Below are 27,353 nucleotides of genomic sequence, written 5' to 3' on the forward strand. Positions count from 1 at the left end.
AGGCTCCGAGCTGTCAGCACGGAGCCCGACGTGGAGCTCGATCCCACAAACTGTGAGATCATGACCTGAGCTGAAGTCAGACGCGTAACGGACTGAGCCACCCAGGCGCCCCTTCTCTTCACACTTCTCCAGCCAGAGGACGCCCTTGTATGTAGCTGGCGATTTCCTTCTCTAAGCCCGTTCATCTTTCATGACAAAACAGCCTTCAAGCTCGATCCCTAATTCTTCTCCTACTATCCCATCTCATGGCGACACACTTTTGCCTTTCACTTGACGTCTTGTCAGATACTGCTGAAAAATTAAAGTAAATCACGTCTACAGGTCCCCAGACTAGCAGACTTATCCTGAAATAAACACACGGATTGAGCACAGTTTCCCCACTCACAGATCACAGCGCGGTGTCTTTGGTCGGTTATTTTTGCTTGCTGTGTTTGGGGGGTGCTGCCTGTATCATAAACCTCACTTCCTCGGGGAGTGGAGCGGGGTACATGGGCTCCTCCGGGTCTCCTGGGAGTCCTGTGTAGGCACAGGACTCATTTGCAATTCCCCAAGTCACCGGCACCGCATATCGAACGCGAGGCACATTTTTGTCAATAGTGGTTTTCACTCTCGAGCCTCTCAGGTTAGTGCCACACTTGTTCGGACCCAACGCACGTGACCACGTGCTCTCTGCGAGCGGAGCGCTGTTTGACCCACCGCCGCCCATTTCCCCTTGTCAGGACCTACTTCGGGAGTGGGAACCTCCCTTGCAGCCTCTCTAGTAGAGAGCTGGCAAGACTGTCTGTCCTTTGTCGGGCTCCTCGACTCAGTGGGAAGCAGAATAGGGCAGCAGTTAGTTAATGGCTTCTGGAGCCAGCTGCCAAGGGTTCAGATCCCATCTCTGTCACTTGCCATCAGTGTGGATTTGGGCAGTTACCCCCTCTGTCAGATGGGGCTCACAGTAACCCACCTCCTCCAGGGTCTGTGGAAGGATAAAGCAAGTTGGTTTGCATAAGGCATTTATTTACAGTGGTTCTTGCCATAAAGTAAATGGTATGTGAAGTATAAGCCAATTGCGTTCCCATAAGCAAAGCGCTCTTCATTGGTTTATTTGACAAATTTCTGGCAAATTGTTACTGTCTTGGAAATCGCTCAAGAGACACTCGTTAAAGTCTTCTTTTGCTCCTTTATTCCTTGCACCAGATCTGTCTCACATTCCAAGCTTCTCTGCTGGCCTCCCCTGGATTCTCCAACTTGCTTCTCGTTAGCCAGCAGGACTTTCCCATGTCCCAGGATCTTGTCTTTGGCATTCTGGTGCACACTTACCAGCATTTCCAATAATATACGTTAAAGGTTTTAGACTTCTAAATGTCTGCCTTCATTCTCATATTCTAAAACAATAGGTGATAATATTTTCTCCCAGTTCAGTCCTGTGAAACCTCACTTTTCCTCCAGTCTTTTCCTCCCCTACTCCTAGACTTCCCTTTGGTAGTGAGCTGGTGCTGTGGGCCCCAGAGCTGAGCAGCTGGTGTTCCCAGGGTGGCCGGTCGGGTGCCCTGGAGAAGGCAGGGGGAGAGGGGGAACTGGGAAGGTAGAGACATTACAAACACAAATGCACTTTATTGATAAGGCAACAGCATGATACAGAGATGAGGCAGAGACCCCGTTCGGCCAGGGCCACGTTAGGGGTGGGGGGTCTGATTCACATTGAGACACAGGCTGAGGTGTCCCTCCTCCTCCTCCTCCTGATGGGTCAGGAGGGTGACAACTCAAGGAAGGAAGGCAGGGGTCCAGGATCTAGGTTTGCTGTCTAAAATCCAGACCTTCCCCTAAGGGACCAGGTTAGCCTTCAGGGGCCCGAGCTTGAGCGTGGTTTGTGAAGAGAGCACTGGTCTGGGGGTTCACAGTCCAGGCCAGCTCCGGACCCCTCCTAACTGTCTGAGCTTGGCCAGCCACACTTCCTTCTAAACGTCCGTTTTCCTTAGCAAGGGAGTTGAACTAGTGTAGCGATTTTTAAACCTTTTTTCCCGCTGACTAGCCAGTGAGACCAAAGTCTTCTGCAGAATCCAACCAGGCTCTCGCCCTAATTTGTAAAAGAAAAGCAAGGACAATACCAATAACCGGTGTATGGAATTTTTACAAAGTAAGTGTTTCGCCCAGAAATATCTCCTCATCAGTGGCGTCTACCACCTGCTACATTCGTAGTACAAAACGGAGTCTGATTCTGGAAACGGCTCACGGCTGATGAATGTCAGACTTGGTCATACAGATGGTATTGTGCGGTAAGAAACGTGGCTCTCAGGTGCTTCCCCACTGGAAGAAACACTGGGCCCGGTGGACACGGATGGTGCTCACAGTGTGAGTCTGATTGCTCCCGGGGCTTTGGGAGAACAGAGGAGGGTGGAGGCAGCATCGACTGACAGGGACTACCCACCCCCCCCCCCCACCATTGAGATCTCGAATGCGGCTGTGCTCCCCAAACTCAAGCAGCGATCCGAGGGACCCTCTCTGACTCCCGGAAGAGCCCCGTCTGCAGTGGTCCCACACACCTATGACTCACGTACCTGGGGACCCCACCCCAGAGTAAACAGAACAAGAGCTCCCGCCTCCTGGGCTGGGCTAGCTCTGGAAGGGAAAATGGAGTCGGAAGTTAGGTCCCCCCCCCACCCCTTCCAGATTTGGGGGTGGTGGTGGAGTGAGAATAAGAAGGGAACCAGCCCCACGTGACTCCACCCCTAGGTCCTCCGTCTGCCTAGTCCCCAGCAGCCAGCCCGCTCTCCCTCCTCCCACAACGAGGTGTTGGAGGACTAGCTCCTGGGTCTCTGGGGGACGGCAGTCTGGGAACTACGCCCAGATGGGCGGGGGGAGAGCATGGCCTGGGCTGTCGGGGTCTGTCTGAGGGTTCTTCTCTTCCATCCTACCCTGCCAAGTGGAAAAGAGGTAGCCTGCTGGCACGCAGAGGGGCACTGCTTCTCCAGACCATGAAGTGTTTGGGAAGGTGCTCCCATCTCTGCATCACACTTGACCATCCTCGGGTGAGGCTCCTCCAGCACCCGTGGCCACCAGTTCTCTCTCTCCTGGGTGGGAGGTAAGGCACTGGCAGGGCGAGGGTGAGGACGCTGCTAGGCACTTCTCTGCAACCTGGGGGCAACTCAGTCTTGCCACGTGGATCGTTGGAAGGAAAGCTCTCAGCTCGACCAACCTGTTAGATCCAGGTCAAGGAGCCGTGGACTTGGACACCGGACAGCTGTGGCCACCATCCACCACCCTCCTGTGAGGCTAGGTTTGCCTGTCCCCTACCTCCCAGGCCCTGCTCTCTTCTCTCCTTGGGCCTCTCAGCAGGTGGGCTCTGGGCTAGCGGCCCCTGCCAGGAGGAGAAAGCCCATCTTACCATAGCGACTTCCAGGGAGACTGTTACCATAGCAATGAGATGCAGGTGGGCATTGAAGTGTCGGGCAAGTGCTCTTTGGCCAACAGAGAGGGGTGGGGGTTGTGACCTCTGTCACCTTGTTTTTGGTCATCCTTGGCAGTAAGTCTCCTGGACAGGCCAGGGTGGGAAGGCAAAGGGAGGAGCCCTGCCGGTGGCACACTGCCTGGGACAAGACAGCACAGACTGGCAGTAGGCTGAGATGGGGGTGGGGTGGGGGTGGTGGCTAGTCATGTACCATGGGCAGGGCAGGGGGAAGGAGATCCCCACTAGGCTCTGGACATGGGGGCCTGGAGTGGGGGGAGGTACAGGTATCTCTGTCCCTGAGGAATGGGTGCGTTGCTCCTGCCCGACTGTCCCCTCGGCATCGGCCAAGCAGTCACTTTTGGAGCGGGAGGGGCATCCCTGGGCAAGGCCCCACCTTCGGCCTCTGCCCTCTGCCCCCATTTGAGTTTCTTTGTCAAATAAACAGCAACTCCTCACGACTGAAGTCCCAAGGGCTTGGGGGCAGCCTGTGGTCGGCAGGAAAGGGAGACCTGGTGTTAGGTTGGGCAGGAGATGGGAGCGGCTGGGGAGGGAGGGGCGGTAGGGGAGGAGGGGCTGAACTCCTGATGGGGTGGGAAGGGCTGCCGGGCAGCAGCCTGCCCCAGGCCAGGGCACAGGGCCCCAGAAGAGCAGCACCACCCGGGTGCCCCTGCCAGCCGCCCTGGTCAGGAAATCTCGTTGCCAAACACCTCCAGCACCAGCGGTGTGAGCTTCATGCTGCACTCAGGCTGGAAGGAGAGGCAGCGGTACTGCTTGGAGTGCTCCTCATTGAGGCTACGCAGGTCAGCTAGCTTCTGGATCATCTTGGCGTAGAGCAGGTGGCTGCCGGGGGGTGGGTGGCGGCAGCGGATGTAGGTCTGCAATGTGTTGGACAGGCGGTCCTGGATGGCCTCGACCAGCGCAGCATCCTGCACGCCGGGACGGTCTGTGAGTACAGGGAGACAGGGGGAGAAGGCATGGGAGCTCTGAGCCAGGTCCTGTTATATTCAGTCTCTCCAGTACCCCTATGTCCAGACCAACGCCCAAGCTTAGCATCCTCCTAGGTCACCCCTGTATGGCTGCTGACCTGTGACACCATCATCCTCCCTAAAGCCTCTCAACCACTTCCTGTTGCATTTAGGATCAAGTCCTAGGTCCCATCTGGCCCTGTCTTCAGCTCAACTCTCTCCCTCCATCTCTATGCTCCATCTTTCCATCAGTATCCTGATGTGTCAAGCTCTCTGGCCTCCAGACCTCACATTTGTGTTCCCTCTGCATGGAACTTAGCTCTTGTATCTTTGACTCTTACCAATTCTTCAGGTCTTCCTCAAGAAGGCCATTCCTGATGACCCCCTACCTCCATGGCCCAGACTAAATCAAGTTCTCTCCTTCTATTATACCCTGCTATAGTATCACTTCTTTATTTTTAAAACTTTCATCACATTAAAATCAGTCATTGAATAGTAATTGTCTAATGTCTCCTCCTACACTTTGTGGAAAAGAAGTCTGTGTCCTGTTGGCTGCTGAATCCCTATGCCCAGCACAATGCCTGGTACTTAGCAGGTGCTCAATAAATCATTGCTGAGTGTATGAATGAATGAATTAATGAATGAACAAATGGATGAATGCTGCATGGGCAGGGGGAGGGTAACCCATGTCCATGGGTCCCCAGCCCATCCCTGATCAGAGGCCACTTTCTTGTTCCCTCAGCATAGTCCAGACTGAGGCAGCCTGGCCTCATCACCAATATAACATCCCCAGGACCATGACTCCCTCTTCCTCAACCTCTCTCTCTCCACCAAACCCAATAGACAGAAGAGCTCAGGGACCACAGCACACTGCCTCCAAAATCAGTCAGGCAAGCTTTCTGGGCAGAATCATCTATAGGCCCCAAGTTTTTGTACCCAACCCCACAGGGGATCTCAGGTAGGTCTGCAAAGTTCAGTCCAATTCACACAAGAGCAGAACCTGCATATTGGGAATATCCAGACCTGTCTGTGACCTGAGAAAACCCATTTATCTCGTTCCTCAGAGTTCCACCTATGAATCACCTATGGTCTCAGGGTCCAGGGCAGTGAGGGACCCCTCAATATACACACATCGTATGGGCTGTGCAAACCCAGCAAAGTGAGCGCTTCCTCGTCTGTCTCTCCTTCTGCTCACTCCTCCCTCCAGACTGCCCTGCTGGCCCTCAGGAGGGCTCAGTGCCTTCTATTCCCCCTTCCCAGGTCACCAAGTTCCCCACTGTTGGGCCCCATACCTGGGGAGACAATGCAGATGGCCATGAGCAGGACATGCTCCTCCTCATGCAAGTTCAGCTTCTTCAGCCCCACCTGGAACTTGATGAGGGGCTCAATCAGCTCCAGGCTGTGTCCGGCTAGGAGAGAGATGGCCAGATGCTGTGGGCAGAGCTGAGGAGCCACACACCCAAACCATCCCACCCCGTCCCCAACCTAGACTGGGCCTGTGTCTCACCCTTGTCTCCCCATTGCTGTCTAGCGCCCTCCCATGTGCCTGATCAGGGCTCATGACCCCAGGAAGGGTGGAGCCAGAGTCTGGGAGCTGGAGAGGGTGGAGGTGGAGCCCGAATGTACCTTTGGTCACATCACTGATGCGGTACTTATAGTCCTGGCTGCCACAGGTCCAGGACATGTCGTCCATGAGGAAGGACTGGTTAGAGCGCAACATGATGACCTCAATGGCACTTGACTTCAGCAGCACAATCTGGTCCTCAGAAGTGAGGTCTCTGCCAGGGAGGGCAGGGAGGAGTCAGGTTACTGGTCAAGGACTTCAAGTCAGGCAAATCAGTGTATGTTTTGACAGGTGCCTGCCAGGTGACCCGCATGTGCCCTGGGTCCTCCATTGAGGAGCTGGTGGCCTGACTGGAAAGGATAAAACTGTCTCTTGAGGGAGAACAACTCAAGCCTGTGTTTGTGCACCAATCCTGAAGGTAAATTAGCTCAGCGTCTAAGGCAGGAGAACCCAGGGACGTGCCAGTGCCTCCCAGGCCTAAGCAGCCAGAGCTATTAGGGAAGACGAGCCTGAGGAGGCTGTGAGGGTTAGAGCGTGAATGTGGAGCTCTGCAGGAGGTGTGGCCATGGTCATCTTCAACGCCCCTCATGTCCTCTGGTCCTTCTCAAAAGTACGGCTCAGCCAACTCTGTCTCCAGGACATCTCTTGAGCCTTTGACCTCCTTCCCACTACGATCAGGACTGCTCTGGTTCAGAGCTCCCTCATCTTTTTCAGTTGCCTCTTATTAGAACTCTGGAATCAAGTCTCTCTCCTCCGTGTTTCTTATTGCTGCTTCAGGGAGACGTCACCTGTGTGCGGAGGAACCTTACTGCTTCTCGACCCCCTCAGGATCAAGCCCATACGCCATCACTTGGCTCCAACCCGTCTTTCCAGTACTCCTCCCTTCGCAAACTCCAACCCTCCACTCTAGCAACTTCAGACTATTCCACGTTCAATGTTGTGTGTTCTCACACCACCTTGCCTTTGGGCGTGGGACAGCTCCAGCCAAGAACGCATTTCTTTTACTGCTCCACCTTACCGTCCTGACTCTGAACCCAGTGAGGTCTCCCTCGGTGCCCTCCACCCCCTGGTTACCTTCAGAAGCATTAGTGCCATTTCTTCACAGCCTGTGGCTTATGCTCCTACTTTGCTCTTTCCACCTCACCCCTTCTCTTCATATGCTTGTGTGTGGCTCTCACTGCAAGCTACTTAAGGGCCAGCACCACTTCCCAATCACCTTAGAGTTGCCCACACAATGATTATTGAACTCTGAGCACAACGAGAAGGTCACATCTTTACGTGCTGATGAGTCAAGAGGCCAATGACTGGTTCCACTATTCTGAGTCACGAGCTGGGCTTGCCTGAACAATGACAAGGAAAAAGCAGCACCTGCAAACCAACTTGCTTCCAGTTTTCCCTCCTTTTCTCTTCCTATGTATTTCCACCCAGCTATCTTGTGGGAGGGCAGTCATCCTCTCCATGGCCACACTTTGGTATGTGGAAAGGTGGGAAGCAGATGTTAACTGATGAGAGGGCTGCATCAACAGGTGATAGATGGTGGTTAGGATGGCCGCAAAGGGTCTGCATTGAAAAAGAAGTCTCAAAGTGCTAGAGTTGGAAGGCACTTCATGGAGGCTACGTGCTCCAATTCCTTCTTCCGCATTCCTAACAGATGCAGGATCCTTCCAGGGTCAGGAAGCTCATGGTCTCTGGATACAGCCATAGGGTTGTTAGCTCCTGGGTTAATAGCTTCTTCTATGGAGCTACACCCACAGGAGGACACTTGTACTTCTGTCCTTTGCTTGTACTTCTGTCCTCTCAAGGAACACAGCACCAGACTTCTCCATTAGGCGTGGGGCATCCTTTAACTATTGAAAGTTACCCTGAGCCCCTGTGTCTTCTCCAGGACAGACAGCCACAATGACATGGGGTCTAGGCATCTCACCATCCTTGTCACTTTTCCCTCGATGCTCAACTCACATTTTGAAAATATAAACTAATGTCCCATTTTGGTTTTAACTCATTAGACAATAAAAGATGCTCATTATTAAATCTTTGGAAAATACAGGAAAAATATCAAAGTGAGTAAAAATTGCTGTATTACCACAATGACCCTTTTGGTGTATTTCCTTCCTATCTTTTTTTTTTAATGCAGATACCTCTTTTTATTTTTATTTTTTAAATTTTTATTTACATATTTTAAGAGAGAAAGAAATAGCATGCACGAGCTGGGGAGGGGCAGAGAGAGAGTGAGAGAGAGAATCCCAAGCAGGCACAGATCCCGACTCAGGGCTCAATCCCACCAACCGTGAGATCATGACCCGAGCGGAAATCAAGAGTCAGACGCTTAACTGACTGAGCCACCCACATGCCCCTGAAATCTCTTTTTAAAACATGCTTGAGTTCATAGTAGTTCTGTGTCCCACTTCCTACACCATGAGCATTTCTGTAGCCCAGTTCATAATGAGTTGCATAAGATCGTATTTCATCAACATACTGCGGTTTATGTAATGTCTCCCATCCACCTATTTTTTGGACATTTTTGTTGCTTCTAATTTTTGCTATTTTTAGTAATTCCATGAGGCATATTTTTTGTACATAACCTTTAGTTCAATGGCCCACTCGAAATGGATGGCCAGAAGTGAACAAACATCCCACGTGAGCCTTGCCAGAGAGAGTTCAGTGGCACCCTGCCAATTGTGATCCAGGCACGCTGCTTCTATGAAAGCAAACCTAGAACGACCTCAAATTACAGCCCAGAAATCCAGGGACTTTTTAAGTGCAATTCATGGCCAGAAGTGGGGATGGTGGTGGGCAGGGTACAGGTGGAAATAAAGGGGATATCAGCAAGAGATCTCGTTCCTGCTGACAGGCACCAGCTCAGGCTCTGTGTCTCCTCTCTCTGACCTGTGTCATATTTATACCCGGGTCAGTTTTCACACCAGTAACTGGCCGCTTCTGGGCATCTGCAAGGTGCTCTGGAGACCCACTGTCTGGTCCCCCCACCCCGGCAGAGCCCGGCCCCTCCCCGCTTGCATTCCCACAGTATCTCCAGCAGGCCTCTCTTGGCTCTTATCTCTTTATAGCAGTTGTCTCAGTGTATATCTTTTCCATCAGACACTGAACCCTGGAGGCCAGGAACTATGTCCTAGTCAACTTGTAGCCCTCACAGGAAGAAAGCTATTTGTTACAGAAATGAACAAGGAATACAGAACAGAAGGCATAGGAAGAGGGATGCACTATGACCCCAGGCCTTTGACCCAGGAAGGATCCCCTGGGAATAGAAATGGCAGTGAGGTCAAAGGCCTCACTTTTGCCCAGAAGGCTGGGCCCCAGTTGGTTTGGCCTAGTCCCTCTTATACCTCTTGGCAATGAAACCTGGGGGTCCTCGGTTCTCAGATCCAAGACGGCTCCCGGCCATTTGGATGCCACTCCTGATGCCACTTCCTCCATGCCTTACTTTTGAAGTGCTGAGGGAGGGAGATTTGTGGGATGCAGACTGAGAGGTTGAGGGAGGGGAGGTGGGAAGCAGGAGCAGGCCCAAGGCCACATCACCGTGCAGTTCACACCCTACACACTCATTCAGTCCCGCCCCACTCTGGTCCCAAGTATGCGCTGGAGTCTCAGCCTCTCCCCTCCATCCCCCTGCACTCACCCACACAGAAGTCTCACTCTGCCCTCCCCACACCCTCCACCCCTGCCTACAGGCAACAGGATCAAAGCCAGGATGCAGCCACTGTTCTCTCACTTCTTGGGAAACCAGCAGAGCTGGAGACCCACCTGGGTCCCACCAAAGCCTGGGAGTATCCACATCAGTGTCCTTTCCCCTCACCCTCAGAGCTCTTGCCAAGGCCGGCTCCATTTTTACTGGAACACCTTCCATTCTGAGATTTCTTTTTATTTTTTTAAGTTCATTTATTTTGAGAGGGGGAGGGAGAGGCAGACAGAGACAGAGAGCGAGAGAATCCCAAACGGGCTCCATGATCTCAGCACACAGCCCAACTCGGGGCTTGAACTCAGATGCCATGAGATCATGACCTGAGCGGAAATCAAGAATCGGATGCTCAACCACCTGGGCCACCCAGGTGCCCCTCACGCTGAGATTTCTTAAGTCAGGCTGAAGAGAGAAGCCAACCCAAGCATGTGCAGGATCAATGTAACTGATTTTGGATCAATAGCTGGATTGATTCAGTGTCTGCTCCTCTATACCTTACTGTGGCCATGAATGCAGGGCTAGACTAGGGAACTCTGGAAATGAGCCTGGATATGGAAGGACGGGGAAGACTTCAACTCATTCTTGGAGAGAGACACCAAGGGGCGGGTCATGCTATTTGTGTCAGGGCGTATGTGGCGAGGGTAAGGGATGGGGGCCAAGGGCATGGGAGAAAAATGGGGGCTTGGGTTGCTTACTGCAGGGGGCTGCCTTGGGGTCACCTGGTTCAACAGATGGCTTTTTTTTTAGGACAGTTTCCACATGTGTGCAATCCCAGCCACCACTCAGAATCAGCAAACGTGAGCATCTGGACAGAGCTTCAGGGGCGCTCTCCCCCAGCTCCCCACCAGCCCAGGAAAGAGGAGCACTGCACACACGGCTCCCTGGAACTAGGGTGGAAGCCGGGTGCTACCGTGTATCCATCGGCACCTTGAAGTGTTTTTGTCTCTAGCTGTTTACACAAAACAAGACTCTGGAACCGAGAGAGTTTGCAAACACTAACTTGAAGAGTGTAGGAGGGAGCTGGAACTCGCGGGAAGTGGAATGTGTTGTCAGTTCCAAGGAAAGGCTCTGGAGGGTAGATCCCAGGCCCAGTGCACCACTCAGCTCACAGGTGACACTCCGCAGCTCATTCCTGCCGGATGCCACGGTGACCCTGGATTCTTTGGCAACCGAAACGTGCAACGCAGTAAGAGCGTCTCAAGGGTGTCTCATTGCAGTAAGGGCGTTTCATGCTTTTCTCTTCTTTACAATTTTCACGTTCATTCCCAGGGGAAGAGCATAGGAGGGGCCCTGGTATCTGAGTTGCTGACAGGCATAAAATAACACAGAGCTAGCCGTCTCAGGGCAGGTACACACTGGGCAGAACTGCGTTTGGCTCTGTGAGCTGTCACCATCTAGCTGGCGATGCAGTCATTTAGACAGTAGCCGATGGCACCCTTGCATGGCAGAGAGATTCCCAAAACAATAAATAGCATGTCACATTAATTTCCATCCAGAGCTGGCCAATGTCAGGTCTTTCTAGGCTCCCAGAATTCCAGCACTGAATCTGAGCATCGGCCTCTAGAAAGCATCCGAGGCCCCTTCTGCTGCAATTGCAATTATTGTTCCTGAAATTGATGCTTTATAGTGCACGTTAGTGATTTCTTTCTTTCTCTCCACGACATTGTGTACGTATTGCATGGCAATGGTCCAAATGATATAAATCATATGTCAGTATAGATATAACTAGCTCCCCACATTCTACTGAAAGTGTCAACATTCTATTATTTTAAGAATATTTAACACTGCACCGCCATTTAAATATATGTGCCATTATTACCAAAACAATAAAACAGGTGAATGAATGAAATTTGTAGCAATGAATCCATAACAGAGGATCTTTACTCCAGTAGAACTCCTCATACCTGTCTGTTTTGGCAAAAGGTCTCAGTATGGTTAGGAAAAGGGCTCTTCATGGAAATTGGGGTGAAGGAGGCCCCGGTTATGTGTGCCAGGAAAACTGTCTCCCTCTGGGATTTGAAATTACTTCACAAGTCTCCTTGCCCAACCCTTTCTCCTCTCTATCACTTCATTTGGGTGTCAGCATTGGGTGTGAGAGATTAATGGAGGTTTAATTTAAAGGATTAACATGAGGGTTAGACCCAAGCCAGCTGGAGGGGACGTGGCAGTGACCTTGGCTCTGACACATACTGACCCTAACACTAGAAAATGATCCTGGCTGGCCACTGACCCTCTCTGGGCTTCTGTTCTGTCATCCAGAAACTGTGGGAGTATGGATAGCTCTCCAGTGCTGGCCTGCTGAGTGATGCTGGATGGGCTGTACTTCCCAGAGATCCTGCTGTAGGAGGTCTGGGGTAGGGTCTGAGTCTCTATTCTGGGAAGCAGTGGATTGACCTCCAGGCCTTCTTCTAGCTCAGTCTAGGATTCTGACTCTTCTTACCTGAACCCTGGAATCATCTTGGCAAAGCCGATGACCTTTTGGATGCTGTAACTGACCAGGTCAGCCAGGTGGGGCAGCATCGAGAGCTGGGACAGGTCCAGGGTCACAGAAGGGTCATCTGAATCTTCTTCCCTCGGATCCAGATTGGAGAAGCTGGTCGGCTCCATCACATCTGAGGAAGGATGAGGAAAGAGAAAGAACTACTTGAGGATATGTGAGCCAGACACCCTCCTTCTTGGCTCCGTGAGGACCTCCTGTGCCCTAGCAGCAGGTCTGGCCAGGAATCCCATAGAGACTGCCTCTCTCCAAGGTCACTCTTCAGTCCAGGCTTCCCTCTAGGATTCCCCGGGAATCCTAGAAACTTTGAAAAGAAACTTGAAAGAAAACTTTCAAGCAGAGCAAGGCAGTGAAATCAAAGATCAAAGATGCCCCAAGAAATGAGACTTCCTTGAGCCACGATGTTACAGACCATGTGTTTCTAATGACCAAATCAAATGTGAATTTGGAACCAATGAACTTATGGAAAAGATCGTTCTAAGTTGTAGACCTCACTAGTGATTCAAGATCTACAACTTAGAACGTCTACACTTTTCCTCAATAAACTAGAAACAAATGTGTTTGGTGCCAGCGTTTGTAAAGGTGCAGGGAATTAGGCAACCCTTGTGACACGGGGTGCTAAAGGAAGCATAAATTCATGCAAGTAATCTAGAGAGCTATTGGACAGCAGGCGTCTGCAACCTACAATTACGTATGCCCTTTGACCAGTAATCTCACTTCCATAAATTCATCATAAGGAAAAAAGTCTGGAATAAATGCAAATCTTCAGCTACAAGCATATGATTATCTTAATGAAACACTGGGACACAATCTAGACCAGATATGTTATTGTATATTCATACCCCAGAATACTAATCAGCTTTAAACATAATATAGAGGTATACTGAATAACAGGAAAATATGATATAATATACTGTTAAGAGAAAAAAGCAAGCTATGTATATTGTGTACAGCATAATCCCACTGTGTAAATATACATATGCATTTAAATTTTTAAAAAAGATGGGAAAGAGATATATCACAGTGCTAATGGTGACTACCCTTGGGTAGTAGGCTTAAAGATTTTACATATATAAATATATATATTTATTGTGTATATATATATAATTTAGTTTATATTTTCTGAATGTCTCTAATGAACATGTATTACGTTTGCTTTAAAAATGTTAACTAGTTTGGGGCACCTGGGTGGCTCAGCTGGTTAAGCATCTGACTTCAACTCAGGTCATGATCTCACGATTCGTGAGTTCGAGCCCCATGTAGGGCTCTGTGCTGACAGCTCAGAGCCTGGAGCCTGCTTCAGATTCTGTGTCTCCCTCTCTCTTTGCCCCTCCCCTGCTCATGCTCTGTCGTTCTCTCAGAAATGAAGTAAATATTTAAAAAAAGTTTAAAACGTTAACTAGTTTATTTATTTATTTATTTATTTATTTACTTAATTTTTTTATTAAGTAATCTCTATGGCCAACATGGGGCTCAAACTCATGACCCCAAGATCAAGAGTCACACACTCCTCCAACTAAGCCAGCCAGGCAACCCTTTAAATAAACACATGCTATACTGAACATACCATTGGCGGGGGTGAGCACCTCAAATCAATTAACCTCTGAGGGGATCAAAACTCCTAAATAGTATGGAATTATTCAAAGCTGAATGTATAACATGCAGACTGATCCTCATTGGTGCAAAATATGCCATTAAGTGACAAGAGCAGCTAAGTGGGTAGAGAAAATTAACACACGGGAGGAACCCCTACAAGACAAGGGGCTCATAGGGTCAGTCAGTCTGTGAAATGGCCACTGCTTTTCTTTAGTCCCTCACCACCTCCCTCCTGTCACTCCTGGGTGGGTAGACACATGGTCTGGTTCCATGGCTATCCTCGACCAGCTGCACTGAGACCCCTCCCAATGCTTTTGGATCTGGGCACAGAAGCACCATATCTAAGGGTTCTAGTTCCCCAGAGGGAAGGGGCTTTCCCATCCCTGGCCTTTTGCAGGACTCACACAGAGGGCAGAAGGGTTGGGTGAGAGGCAGAGGGATGAAGGATGGGGAGGGGAGGGGCAGGACGATAAAGAAGAAGGTAGAAAAGGACCATAAGAGGAAAAGCAAGCAAGTGCCGGAGGTGACAGGTCCTCCAGCGCCTTGGTGGTTCCCCCAGAACTCCGGGGGGGGGGGGTGCGGGGGGGGGGAGGGGAGGCTATGCTCGGACCCACATGTTCTTCCCCTCGAGTACCACCCTCCAAGGCTCTGAGGACTATACTGTCTCGTATATTTGGAAATTGCTAAGAGAGTCGATCTTGGAAGTTCTCGCCACAAGGGAAAGAAAACTTTGTAACTCTGTGAGGGATGGAGAGGACCTAAACTTATTGTGGTAGTCATTTTGCCACACCTCCATGTATCCAATCATTACGTTGCATTCCTGAAACGAATATAACGGTACATGGCAATTATATCTCAACTAAACTGGAAAAAAAAACCAAAAACAGAACCCCCGAGAGGCCCAGGCTCAAAATACCATTTAAAGGAACCAGGTTAGCCCCAGGGAGGGAGGCAGGGGCAGAAGCCTTGTTTGGAGGAAAGAACAGGGACTCTGCAGACAGACCCCGGCTTGGCCTCCCCCCAGCACCGGCCCTCGGGCTAGTTAGCCCTCTTCTGTTTAAGAAAAAAAGAAAAAGAAAAACCCCAAAACGAAGCAGGGTGGGGGGTTGTTCGGAGGACACTGGCACACAGCTACCCTGCCATCCGCAGCCAAGGGCAGATGGGCTGCGGGAGCTCTGGGCCCTCCTCCCACGCTGGGCTCCCTGGGCTCCCTGGGGGCGGCAGTGGGCTCACCGAGCGAGGCTGCGTAGTGATCTGAGCAGGTGGAAGACGAGTCCCCGGAGAGGCTGGGCGTGTGTCTGGAGGAGGGCCTTGAGGGACGGCCGCCGCTGCACGCATCCCCACGAACCGGAGGCTGGAAGGGAAGGACAGGGGATCAGAGGCTCACATTTGGGGGCCACTTTCCCACCTTGCCCCTGATCTCTGGCAGGAGGGGCTCTGAGGAAGGCTGACGGGAGGGGGAGGCCTCCCCGGTGCCAGAGGGACGGAGCAGCCCCCCTTCCCTCGCTGCCCCGGTCTGGATGGCCGTGGTCCTCCGCGCCCACTCCCCACGCCCCGGCTCCCCCTGTGGCTCTTCACCACCGCAGCTCATCCTTCCCGGCCAGCCGGCGAGCACGCGTACCCGGAACTGGGTAAAGTCGGCATAGGTGGGGTCGTAGGTCTTGTGGTGGGCATCCAGCAGGATGGCGATGATGCGCTGCTGCTCCTCCGAGAGCTTGGGCCGCAGACTGTCCTTCAAGGCTTCCTCCTCCTTCCGCTTCAGGATCATCTCCCGCTTCCGCTGCACCTCTTCGTCCGTCAGGATGACTGGCGGGGGGGGGGGGGGGGTCAGGAAGAGGGATGTGAAAGCTTCCTCCAGGTGCTAACGGCACAAGAGGGAGGGGCTGCTCCTCTCACCCTTGGAGCTCACAGGGCGGGCGTGCTTCCTGCCACAGGTCCACCCCACGGATGGAAAACTGGGTTTCCCATGGTGAAAAGGCAGGTGCATGAGAGAGGAGGAGAAAGGATTTGAGAGGTGGGATGCTCAGGCATTATTAGCGAGTCCGGGTTCTCAGGAGCGAGTGATATGATTCTGGGCAAACCGTGTGAACTCTCTGGGCTTTCCTCTCATTAATCAGACCAAGAAGTTTGTTCCATCATAATTCTTCTAAGTTCCCTTTTGTTGCTCCTGCCTCCGAAAAGCGCGTGTATGTGGGGTGGCAGTGATAACCCCTACCTCGAAGGATGGGCTGTTTTGAGAACTGAATGCATGCCTAGCACAGAGCGGCTGCTCATTCCGGTCTCTTCTCCCCCACACCTTCATTGCGCATGATCTCGAGGGAGACATTGGGGGAGGAAAGGTGAGAGGCACTGTGCGGCCAGTCCCGGTGTTGGAAGCTGGGAGATGCTGAAAGGCCCCTCTTCGGAGCCATTCCCACACCCGAGTTTCCAGGCATGGGACTCGGGCATCTGATCTACTCTGACCAACTTAGAAAGACTTTGCTCTTCGGTTCCCGCAAAACAACCCCTCCTCCGGCCTGTCTAGTCTTGAAACTTCTGCCCAAGGAAGTTTTCGAGGCCTCTAGAAGTCCCAAAGATAACACCGTGAAGCTCTGATTTGCAGTTCTCTCCAGCTGCTAGTGAGGGTGTCTGACAAGAGGGAGACCCCACCATCAGGCCGTGCAGGGGCCCCAGGGCCGTGCCCACCTCGCCGCGCTGGGCAGCTGCCTGGGAGGGCGGGGCTGGGAGCAGGGACGCCTGGCACAGCAGCCGGGCAAACAGACCTCCCGGCCGGGGCTTGCAGAGTGCTGGCGGCGGGAGTGGGCACTGGGGCCCTCGGCCTGTAGCTACTTGCTCTGTGCTGGTGTCGCCAGCGCTTCTGCCCACAGACCTGGGGAGTTTCACAACAGCAGGGAGAGGAAGTAGAACCCCAGGGTGGGTGGGTTCTGGGCTTTAAGAAAGGCCCACTGGCCCGGCCCCCTCAGGTGGGGGGAGAATGCACGAAGCTGGTGGGAGGGGAGGGAGAGCCTGGGGGGTGGGGTGGGCACCCAGAGCCTCGGGCACGGCAGGAAAGGAAGCCTGTGGCAAAGGATGTTGAGTTCCCTCCACAGCTGAGGTAAGCCATACTAAGAGGACCGCAGGAGGCCACGCCCAGGTTATTGACTCACCTGCCCAAAGAGCTGCCAGGCCTCCTCCCACAGAGGGTGTCTGCTCAGACTCCAAGAGGTCAAGTGGGGTGAAAGGGGAAGGAGCAGGGAGCATTCCATTCAAGGCAAGGTGCAAGGCCCTAGCCTGGGGAATCCAAGATTAGGTGTCTGGTCTTTCCTGCTCCCCTGAGGGGGGGTGCTCTGCCTGTCACACCAGACACCCCAGAACGTGTTTCTCAGCCTGACTAGGCTTTGATATCCCCTTGCGATTCTATGACGTCCCTCTCCTGCTCAGAAACCTTTTCTGGGTCCTTCCTGCTTACCACGGTCCAAATTAAAGTCAAGATTCTCCATGCTTTTACGTCTTCCTAACTTTGCAGCGTCACTTCCCAGGGCCTCTGGACACACCGCTTGTGCTCTGGTCACGTCAAGATTGCTGACCTGTGAACATGACCCGCTCGCTCTTGCCACCTCATTTCCACTTACGCTGGATGCCTGTCCAGCTGGGTCTTCTCTCCCCTGCAGCGGTGCAAGCTCTATTCTTCAGCCCCCAGTTTACAGTCCTCTTTTACCACGAAGCCTTTCTGGATTGCCCTGATCTGCACTGTGCATTCATTTCTCGTTTCTGGGGCATGTCTACTGTCTCCCACACACTGGCACCAAAGTATCTTCCACTCTGTAATATTTATGGTTAGTACAGGCTCCAGTAAATGCCTGCACAGATAGAACCTAAGATGTTCAAGATCTCTTTCACTAGGGGCACCTGGGTGGCTCAGCCAGTTGGATGTCTCTTTTTTTTTTTTTAACTTTTTTTAACTTTTTTTTTTTTTTTGAGACAGAGAGAGACAGAGCATGAACGGGGGAGGGGCAGAGAGAGAGGGAGACACAGAATCGGAAGCAGGCTCCAGGCTCCGAGCCATCAGCCCAGAGCCCGACGCGGGGCTCGAACTCACGGACCGCGAGATCGTGACCTGAGCTGAGGTCGGACGCTTAACCGACTGAGCCCCCAGGCGCCCCTGATGTCTGACTCTTGATCTCACTCAGGTCATGGTCTCACAGTTCCCGAGTCAGCCTCCATGCCAATAGCTGGAGACTGCTTGGGATTCTCTCTCTCCTGCTCTCTCTGCACCACCTCTCTCTCTCTCTTTCTCTTTCTCTCTCTCTCTCTCAAAATAAATAAATAAACTTAAAACATAAAGATCTCTTTCACTAGAACCATAGGATACCTAAGGGGGTGGCGAACATCTTACACTTCCTGTGGTTTCTGCATAAGGGCTAGCCCAGCGAGGCTTCCTGGCCATGGTGTTGACTCCATAGCCCGAAAGATTGCACACCCAACACATCTACGCTGATTGTACCTACATGTGCTAGTCATTGTCCTTTGCTCAGGAAATGATACTGAGACGTGCACCAGCACTGCATGTACCCTAAAATGGCAGGATGGCACACATTGAATGCCAGTCCACTAGACAACTGAGCCCAGCTTGCCTTTTTAATTTCAATAATTGTGACTGAAACATTTCCAAGACAGAATACCTTGTAACAGAACACCTGTAACATCATATTACCTTTTCTTGATGATTCAGAGGCATCATCATTCAGAACAATTACTGGACTTTGCAGGAACAAGGTTATAACCTCAGAATTGTATAGGGCTGTGTCCGTGCACTATATGACTTAGCCTGCTATGGTTTGGAGTTCTTTTTCTTTTTTAATTGAAAAAAAAGGTTTTTTTTTAATGTTTATTTATTTTTGAGAGAGAGACAGAGACAGAGTACGAGTGGGGGGAGGGGTGCAGAGAGAAAGGGAGACACAGAATCCGAAACAGGCTCCAGGCTCTGAGCTGTCAGCACAGAGCCCAACATGGGGCTTGAACCCACGGACCATGAGATCATGACCTGAGCTGAAGTTGGACACTTAGCCAACTGAGTCACTCAGGTGCACCAAGGAGCTCTTTTTTTTTTTTTTTTAATGTTTATTTATTTGAGAGAGAGAGAGAGTGAGTAGGGGAGCGGCAGAGAGATGGGGGACAGAGGATCCAAAGTGGACTCTGAGCTGACAGCAGAGAACCCGATGCAGGGCTCGGACCCACAGACTGCAAGGTCATGACCTGAGCTGATGTTGGATGCTTAACCGACTGAGCTACCCAGGCACCCCTGATGTGGAGTTCCTGTGCTACCTCACATAGCTTGCAGTCGCCCCCTCTCTGGTAAGCTCTGTGTTGTCCCTTTGTATCAGTGCCTGCCTTTCTTCCCATAAACAGCTAACTTCTAGTCTGTTGGGGAGCTGGAAATCCTGGTAATCAAGTTTTATGAAGAAAAAAAAACCAGTGGTAATAAAAATGGATTAAAAATATAGAACTTTTTATGTGCCGGACACCATTCTAAATGTTTCTTAAACATTAGCTCATATATTTAGTGCTCATAAAAACCTCTTAAGGCAGGTGCTATTATCCCCAGTTTGCAGATGAGGGAACGGAGGCCCAGAGGCTATGTACCTTGTTCAAAGTCATACAGCTAACACATGGTGAAGCTGGTATTCGGGCCTGGGCAATAAGGCTCTAGAATCCGTAACTGTAACCACTACTCCCTACCGCCTGTGATTACAATTGGCTCTACTTGCTCAGTGGGACTCTTGTCCTCAGCCGTGGAACACACAGAGTGTTCCAACCCATCTGAAGAGCATGAAAAAGTAAATAAAATAGCAAAGTTTGTAAATGATTTACTTTCAAAGGACAAAGTTAAGAAGATCCAAGGTTAACCTTATGCCATTGTTCTCCTCAATCGCTGTATCAAATAGCTACTGCCTTCCTGTGTGCAGTGCTAGCGAAGGAAATGCTGAGACCTGCCATTTTCTAACGGGGGCTGCCAATCCCCCGAGCCTCCCTCCAGGCAAAATTGTCTGGAGACCAAGTAAGTCACAAGTGTCTCACATGTGCAGATGCGCATTGTGATTTATCAAATAGGTCATTGTTTAAAGGGGTTGCTAATTTCACGGGGAATGGTGCGTTTTTTAAAAATCACTTTCTCAAGAAATTGCTACCGAAAATGTCGTTACCATGATGTAGGAGGACCCATGTTTTGCAGTTGAAAGCCTTTGACCTAGAATAAGAGTGAGCAGGTTCTGAAAGAACATTTGATGGGCTCTCCAGTGAATAAAGCACATGAGCTGTGTTTATAGATTTTGTGAAACCCATATGGCTCCTCTGTAGCTTTTCTGCCTTCCGTCTAGGTTGCCTGCTGAGTGCTAAAATGGCTTTGCGCACGGTGCTCCCATGCAGGACGTTCCCTGTTTCATGACGTCTAGAACTGCATTTGGAAGTCAAGCTCTGGAAGTGTGATCAAGTGAATGACACGGATAATAGCAGATTTGGGAGATCTTTCTGATCTATAGACCCGTGGGAGATACAGAGGTACAAATGAGCGTAATGGGGAGCTAATGTATTCAACACGTATTTATTGAGTACCTATGCTGTGCCAGGAGCTGTGCTAACTCTGGGTAGAAGAGACATACATCTGTAAAAACGTGGAACAAACTAACATATAGGTGTTTCCACGCAGCATAGGTCAACCAGAAGTAAGAATTCAACCATGGAATTTCTTGGGCTCCAAGGAATAAAGTCAACTAGGACTTGAAGAAAGAGAAAGGGAGTCTTCGGTGGGAACAGTCTCTTAAGCCCATCCCTTTGGGCACCTGAAAGGTGCCTGGAAATGCACAGTGGGGGAGCTCTGGCCCACTGGGGGTACCTGACGGGCCACGCCAGGGTGGAGCCCACTCACCTGGCCCTTGGAAGCGAACAGACCTAGGTCAGAATGCCCATACCATACCATCTTATTAGCTTAAAAGCATGAAATTTTAATTCCTCTGCGCTTCCCCATCTATGAAAAAAACAACAGAAGTATGTACATCTTTAGGGATTCTTATGAGAATTTAACCAGAAACTGCATGTATCTTGCACTCACTCAGTAGGACTTCCCACACCCAGCCCCTTCCCCTTCCTGAGCTGCCTCTAGGGAAGGGCCCCCGCTCTGCCCCTGCCAGAAGGGAGCCTGTGTTTGCAGCTCCCTTCGTAGCGAGCCCGCCCGGAGGTGTCCGGGGGTTTTACAAATGTTGATACAAAATTGTCTCTGGGAGGCTGAGCCTTAAGGCAATCACCAGCCCAGGTGGTAAATGAGCCGCTCTCCTAGGTTTCTGAGTTGGGAGCTCTAGGCTCAGACGCTCTGACAGACTTCTTTAAGCTGGGCTAGATTGACGCAGAGAACTACAGCTCTTCCTGAAGGACCCTCCCTTAGAGCAGTGGCAAGAACGCGCCTAGTGCTAGCTCAAACTTTCCATGTAACAGGAGCTCTGGGGCCCAGACTCCAAGAGCTCAGCTCTACCAGCCCATACCTCACTCACTGGAGCTCCCTGCGCGGGCATCCTGAGATTGGGGGACACAGGGCTGCCCTGGGCATACAGCAGGGTAGGCGTGTGGGCCTACAGTGGATATATAGCAGCGTGAGGACCCAGGACTGTCCTGGGCATATAGTAAGATGGGAGCACAGGGTTGCACACAGTAGGGCAGGGACACAAGTGCCCTGGGCATATAGCAGGGCAGGGGTGTGGGATTACTGTGGATATATAACAGGGTGGGGACAGGGCTCTGTTGGGGAAGACCGAGGCTGTGTTTGGGATGGCTGAAGGGCAAAGCTGTTGGGAGTTGAGGGGTGGGCATCCATTTCTGGATTGCTGCCCCCCCCCACCACACGGTGTTCTTGGGGGGAGGCACTTGGATGCACCCAAGACCTGTTCATCACCATGGATGCAGAGCTCTCTTTGCGGACCAGGAGGGATCTAGAAGCAGACACGGAGACTCGCTTTCTGACTCCAGTCCTGGTAGTCTTACTTTTCTGGGTCTCAGATATTTCCAAGTGTTCGCCCTATTCTAAGTGGATGCAACACCTCCTTCCTCCTGAGACCTAGGAGAGGGGCCTCTGGAACAGCAGTGAGGCTGGCACCGACCAGAAGTTCTGGGGCAGAGCCTTACTGAATCCCAGACGTGCACCATGGTGGTTCTTGGTTGGCAAAAGCCTGAGACCCAGGCTCCCTGCCCTGTGGAGGATGTGTGCTCCTTGGGGGCAGGACCAGGGGCTCTAAGTACCGCATCTCGTTTGTGTCCACCCTCGTGCCTCGCACAGAGGAGGCCACACTAAGCCAGTGTGTGAGAAGCCGCATGAGGCACTCAGCCTTGGCCTGCTCTGCTCCAGGATAAACACGGGAGTCGGGTGGGGCAGGGGACTGGGCTAGGAGAGATCAGCATGTCCAGGCCTGCCCGCTCCTGTGGGGGCGAGGAGGAACAACAGCCTGGAAACTTCCTCCAGAACTGTCAGTGTTGACTGGGGAGCCGGGATCAGGAGTGGAGGGCTGTGATCCCCAGGCCCAAGGAGGAGGCTCCAGGTGAGGGCCTTCACGCTGTCTCTGTTCCCCAACAACAGAGAAGGGTTTTTTTCCCATCAAGGAAGAAACTTCCCATCCCCTAAGCCCTATCCCGTGACTCTTCCCTTGTTCCGGACACATCTTCCCTGTACCTGCCTCCCTCGCTCCCCAAAACGATAGCCCCATAGCCAGGAGGGCCTCCCGGGGTGCCTGCATCTGAGCACCCCTCCTTAGCCTCCCCAGGCCCACAGGTTAGCAGGGCACAAGCCTTGTCCCGGGGCCAAGGAGGGGATCAGCGTGCAGACTGCAGACAGGCAGGGCTGAATGTGCAGGGGGCACCCATGCCCAGGCTGGCCCAGTGCCCTGGTCTCCAGGCCGGGGAGGGCCAGGCTATCCCCTCCCAGGGTCTGCTGAATTTAATGGCTACTCTAGTTACCAAATAACTGGTACCACAGCTCAGAAACAAAGTCCAGGGGCTGTTTTTAATCGAGGGTTAGAACAAACGAATTTGCTGTTGGTCCTCTCCTCCAACCCCAGAGCTGGACGGGAAGTCCTAGGACCGCTCCTCTCTCTCTATCTGGATCCAGAGGGTCATCCTAGAGTCTGGTGCTTCCCCTCACAGACTCTTTCCCCTGGTCTCCTCTAGGCTCCAGCCGGCAGATCCGCCCAGGGACCAGAGTGGCAGGAAGGCTGCAAAGGCAGAGGAGGGGGGACAGACCCTGGATGCCAACTGGGCTCTCAATATTCTCCCCACCACTCCTGTCCCTCCCCAAGCTCAGCAGCTCACTCTCCCAAAGTCCAAAGAACCCTGGGTCATTGAGCAGGTTGGTGAGCATAATGATGTGGTCTTGGAGGAGGACTGCTCTGGGCTCAGGAAGGCAGTGCCCCGCGCTGCCCTCCTCACAGGCCTCACTCTGGAGGGGCTGTCCCAGGCCTCTGAGACTCATATATAGACCCTAGAGAGGCTCGCAGTACCCTCTTGGTGCCTGGACCCTGTTGTTCTGGCCTCAGGGCCCCAGCTCCACATGCAGGGCGCCAGCAGCCCCAGGAGAAGGACCGCACACCTCTCGGTCCAAACCTGCATGAACAGCAGCACGAAACCTTCCCCTTCTAGTGCCGACCCCCCGCCCTGGCCCCCGAGCACTCACACTCCTTCATCATGCCGATGTCCACACAGCGCTTGAGCCGGCACGCCTGGCAGTGGCGGCGATTGTCCTTGGTGATGCGGCAGTCGCCGTTAAAGGGGCAGGTGAACAGCGCCTTCCGCTTCATGCTTCGCCTGCCGAGGGAGAGAGCACCTGCCACCTCTGTGCCACCCACCGTCCAGCCTCGGCCCTGGCTGCCAGCAGGGACTGTGACCACCCAGGCCTGCCGGCAAGACCCCTGGGATCTCCGCGTCTCCCACAGAGGGTTTGGGGCCCGGCCCCGGCCGCTCTCAGTGACCACCGCTCCCTCCCCACACACTCCAGGCTCCTCCTGCTTCTGTCATTGCCTACTCTGCTCCCATCATCGCTTTCATTTATTTATTTTATTTACTATTTGAAAGGATTTATTTATTTATTTATTTATTTATTTATTATTACTATGATTGCTTTTTTTAAAAAGTAGGCTCTACCCCCAGGGCTTGAACTCATGATCCAGAAATCAAGATCTGCCCACTTTACCCACTGAGCCAGCATAGCGCCCCTGATTTACTTTGATGGCACTCTACTTCTCACTCTATTATTATTATTATTATTATTACTACTACACAGGAAATACATGAATGAATTAGCCTAGTGAAATTTTTAAAAATACTGGGGAGTCTGGGTGGCTCAGTCAATTAAGCGTGGGACTTCAGCCCAGGTCACGATCTCCAAGTTGCTGAGTTCAAGCACCCCCATCAGCCCCTTGGGCTCTGTGCTGAGAGCCCAGAGCCTGGGGGCTGCTTTAGATTCTGTATCTCCATCTCTCTCTGCCCCTTCCCTGCTGGAGCTCTGTCTCTGTCTTTCTCAAAAATAAATAAACTTTTTTTTTACTAAAGAAACAAAAATCCTGAAATCTGTAGAACAGCCCTCACTGCTTTTAGTGAGCCATTACGAGAGGTGAGGGCACTAGTGGCCGCTTTAAGTCATCTAGAGCCTGGAGGTCTGTGATTAGAGCGTCCCTGGTCCAGGAACAGACACGCACACGGGTGCATGGAGAAGGGAGGAAGGGCCCAAACCGTAGCTTTAGGCATCCAGGTAACATGTCCAGAGAGAAAAGGCCAGATGAGCGGGCGGGAGCCCTGAGCCAAGGTCTGGCCTTGGCTTTCCAAAAGGCAGAGGAAGCAAGGATTCTTCAAGGACAGAAAACTACCAAAGGTTCTTAGCTAGGAAGCTGGTCTCCCCGGCCGCTGGTATTCTATGTAAAATTGTGTGTGTGCGTATGTGTGTGTGTGTGTGTGTGCGCGCACGCGCGCGCGCCTATGCGTGCATGTGCAAGCTTGAGGGCTCATTTTCCTTAATCTGGCTTTCTCCCCTGCTGCCAGCCACACCACATGGGATTTGGGGAGGCTGCATCATCCGTGTCCTACAGGTTCCTCGTGCTCTTCCCAGCCCTAGCAGGGGCAGGCCCCACTTGTTTGCCCCAGGACGGGTGACAGGAGTTAGTTGGGGTGGGATGGTGGCAGAATCACTTTCTCTGTGAGCAGCAGCACCTTCCAAGGAGCTGTGGCGATAGATGCTCAAGCCTTGGAAGCAAAGGCCCGGGTCCAACCGTTTCTCTCTCTTAGAGAGGAGCTGGCCACACACTAGTTTTACTTCTTGGTGAAAAATGGCTCACTGTTCACATTCACTAGAAGACATACGGAGTTTAAGACAAACATACTCGTTGGCGGATAATGGACAGATGGTTAGGGGACCCAAGAGACTACTTACTGGTGGACCTCCTCATTTCATAGGTGGGACCACCGAGGGGAAGAAACTTTTCAGTGAGGTGATTTAGCAAGAAGTGAAGGCTCCCTGGTTGGCTGTTAGAGATGTGAGGCTCAGCTTTAGCTTCGTGTACAACCCCTCTCATCTCTAGAAACAAGGTGCTCAGTGAGGTGGAGCCCACAGGCAAAGAGCTCCAGGCGGCTGCCTCTTGAGAACAACTCAAGGCCAACGATGACCCAGTGGCTCACGAGGTAGCTGCTTTTGGTTTTGGACCTTGGCTGCCCGTACCCTCCTGTTATGCCTCTTCTGACCCAAGGGGGCCCCAGTAGACAGGGCTACACAGGGAGGTGGAGAAACATGAGGCTATGGGGGTCAAGTCCAGACCACTAAAGGCCACATCCACCCCTGCAGTGACTACCCAGGGAGGGACTGTACTTTAGGCTTTTGCCTGCCTTTAAGAAGGGCTTTAGAAAGCCCTTCTCCTTGAGCCTCCATCCATCTATTGTAGTTCTCCAGAGGGACAAGCAAATATGGAGGTACCCTGGCTACCCCGAAATGAGATACTGCCATCACCACCGGATGTGCGATGGATTCACTCCTTTACTCCTCCCCCTCTTTCCCACTCGTGGCTCCTGTGGCTCTGCCTATTACCACAAAGGCTCAGGCCCCAGAATGCCTGTAATTCTCTAAACTTATTCAAGGGCCAGAAGTTTCTAATTCAGAGTAAACTCTCATTTCCTTTTTTTTTTTTACAACTAGGCATTTTGCCCAGAAGTGGAGGGTCTGCTTTTTCCTTCCACCCACTGTCTTGTCTGGCTCAGAGCTCTTCCTGTTCATTCTCCAGGGTTTGGGGCACCAGGAGGAGCCTACATGTGGCACCTCCAGACACATAAGCCAAAGCCTCCCACCAGCCCTGTGCTGGGGGCTGAGAACTCCCTGAGGCCCCCCACGAGAGGCAGCCTCACATCCCTCGGAGGCCTGTCCCTCCTTCCTCGGGCTCTAGTGCACCTGCCTCTGACTCTCACTGGTGGGCACCTCCCCCACCTGCAAGGTCGCTCAGAAAGAGATGTGGACCATGACCATCTTTCTTTTATCTTCCTCATTGTAAATCTGAAGCCCCCCCCCCCCCCAGGCTTCCACACACAGAGGACTTGGAGATAGCCACTCAGCCCAGCATTGCCTGACAACAGGAGTGGACTCTAAACAAGGCTGGGTTGGAATCCAAAAAAAAAAAAAAAAAAAAAAAAGCAGATCTGGCTTAAAAGAAAACACTGGGGAGGGAGGACCCAGTATCCTTGCTTCCAGCTTTGTCTCTGTAGTAGGAAGTACTCTCATGAGTACTGAGAAACAAAGCAGGAGGAGGAGGAGGGAGAAATGGAGAAGAAGGAGGAAGAGGAGGGGGAGGAGAGGAAGGCAGGAAGGCAGGAGGGAGGGAAGGAAGGAAGAAAATGTTAAAAGCCTTCTGGCCAGGCACATTATCTCCCAGTAAGGCTCAGATCTGGGGTAAGAATGTCACTTGTGGGGGCACCTGGGTGGCTCAGTCGGTGAAGCATATGACCTCGGCTCAGGTCATGATCTCACAGTTCGTGAGTTTGAGCCCCGCGTCGGGCTCTGTGTTGACAGCTCAGAGCCCAGAGCTTACTTCAGATTCTGTGTCTCCCTCTCTCTCTCTCTCTCTCTCTCTGTCTCTCAAAAATAAACAAAAAAACGAAAAGAATGCCACTTGTGCTTTTCACCCTTTGCCACACTTTGTCCCAAAGCCCACCAACTTTGCTGCGTGTCTGCACATTAGTTGAACAACTCAGAAAGGAGCCCATAAATTCATGCAGCTCTTAAATTATTAGTATGCAAAATTATAGTAAGCAGCTCTGCCCTGGCTTCTCTAAAGACAGAATCAGAGGCAGGACCCTGGAATTGTAGCCAGGAAGATGGAGGTTAGCCATCACAAAGAACACTGTCACACTCTGGAGCGTGGGTCGGTGTTCAGGAGATGGAAACTCCCTTGCCGCCTCCGACGGCCGGACCCAGGTCCTCTTCTGAAATGGCTTTCAGGTACGCCCAGTCCAGCCCAGTTGCCGGGCCGCAGGTCCTGCGAGCTTGAGACCCGGTTCTTCCCCGATCCCCTGCCTTCTAAGGGCACTTCCACACATGTGGCTGTCATCTAGCCTCT

At 52.0% G+C, this 27,353-nt stretch overlaps 1 protein-coding gene across 3 annotated transcripts in view; it reads right to left on the reverse strand.

Moving 5' to 3' along the window:
- Positions 1-1,579: 1,579 nt before the first annotated feature.
- Positions 1,580-27,353, reverse strand: part of VDR (vitamin D receptor) — a 57,384-nt gene continuing 31,610 nt past the window's right edge. For all 3 annotated transcript variants that reach the window (XM_047064822.1, XM_047064823.1, XM_047064821.1), the window contains exons 3-9: positions 23,438-23,568; positions 15,371-15,555; positions 14,983-15,103; positions 12,097-12,268; positions 6,025-6,176; positions 5,691-5,807; positions 1,580-4,376 (exon numbers count right to left, since the gene is read on the reverse strand). In XM_047064822.1, coding sequence (XP_046920778.1) covers positions 4,117-4,376; positions 5,691-5,807; positions 6,025-6,176; positions 12,097-12,268; positions 14,983-15,103; positions 15,371-15,555; positions 23,438-23,568 — 1,138 coding nt within the window. In that variant the 3' untranslated portion in view covers positions 1,580-4,116. The remainder of the gene's footprint in view (positions 4,377-5,690; positions 5,808-6,024; positions 6,177-12,096; positions 12,269-14,982; positions 15,104-15,370; positions 15,556-23,437; positions 23,569-27,353) is intronic.

Source organism: Lynx rufus, unplaced genomic scaffold (genome assembly GCF_022079265.1).
Source record: "Lynx rufus isolate CCGP_SWC_20201006 ecotype Redwood Valley unplaced genomic scaffold, mLynRuf1.p SCAF_7, whole genome shotgun sequence".
Taxonomy (NCBI): Eukaryota; Metazoa; Chordata; class Mammalia; order Carnivora; family Felidae; genus Lynx; species Lynx rufus.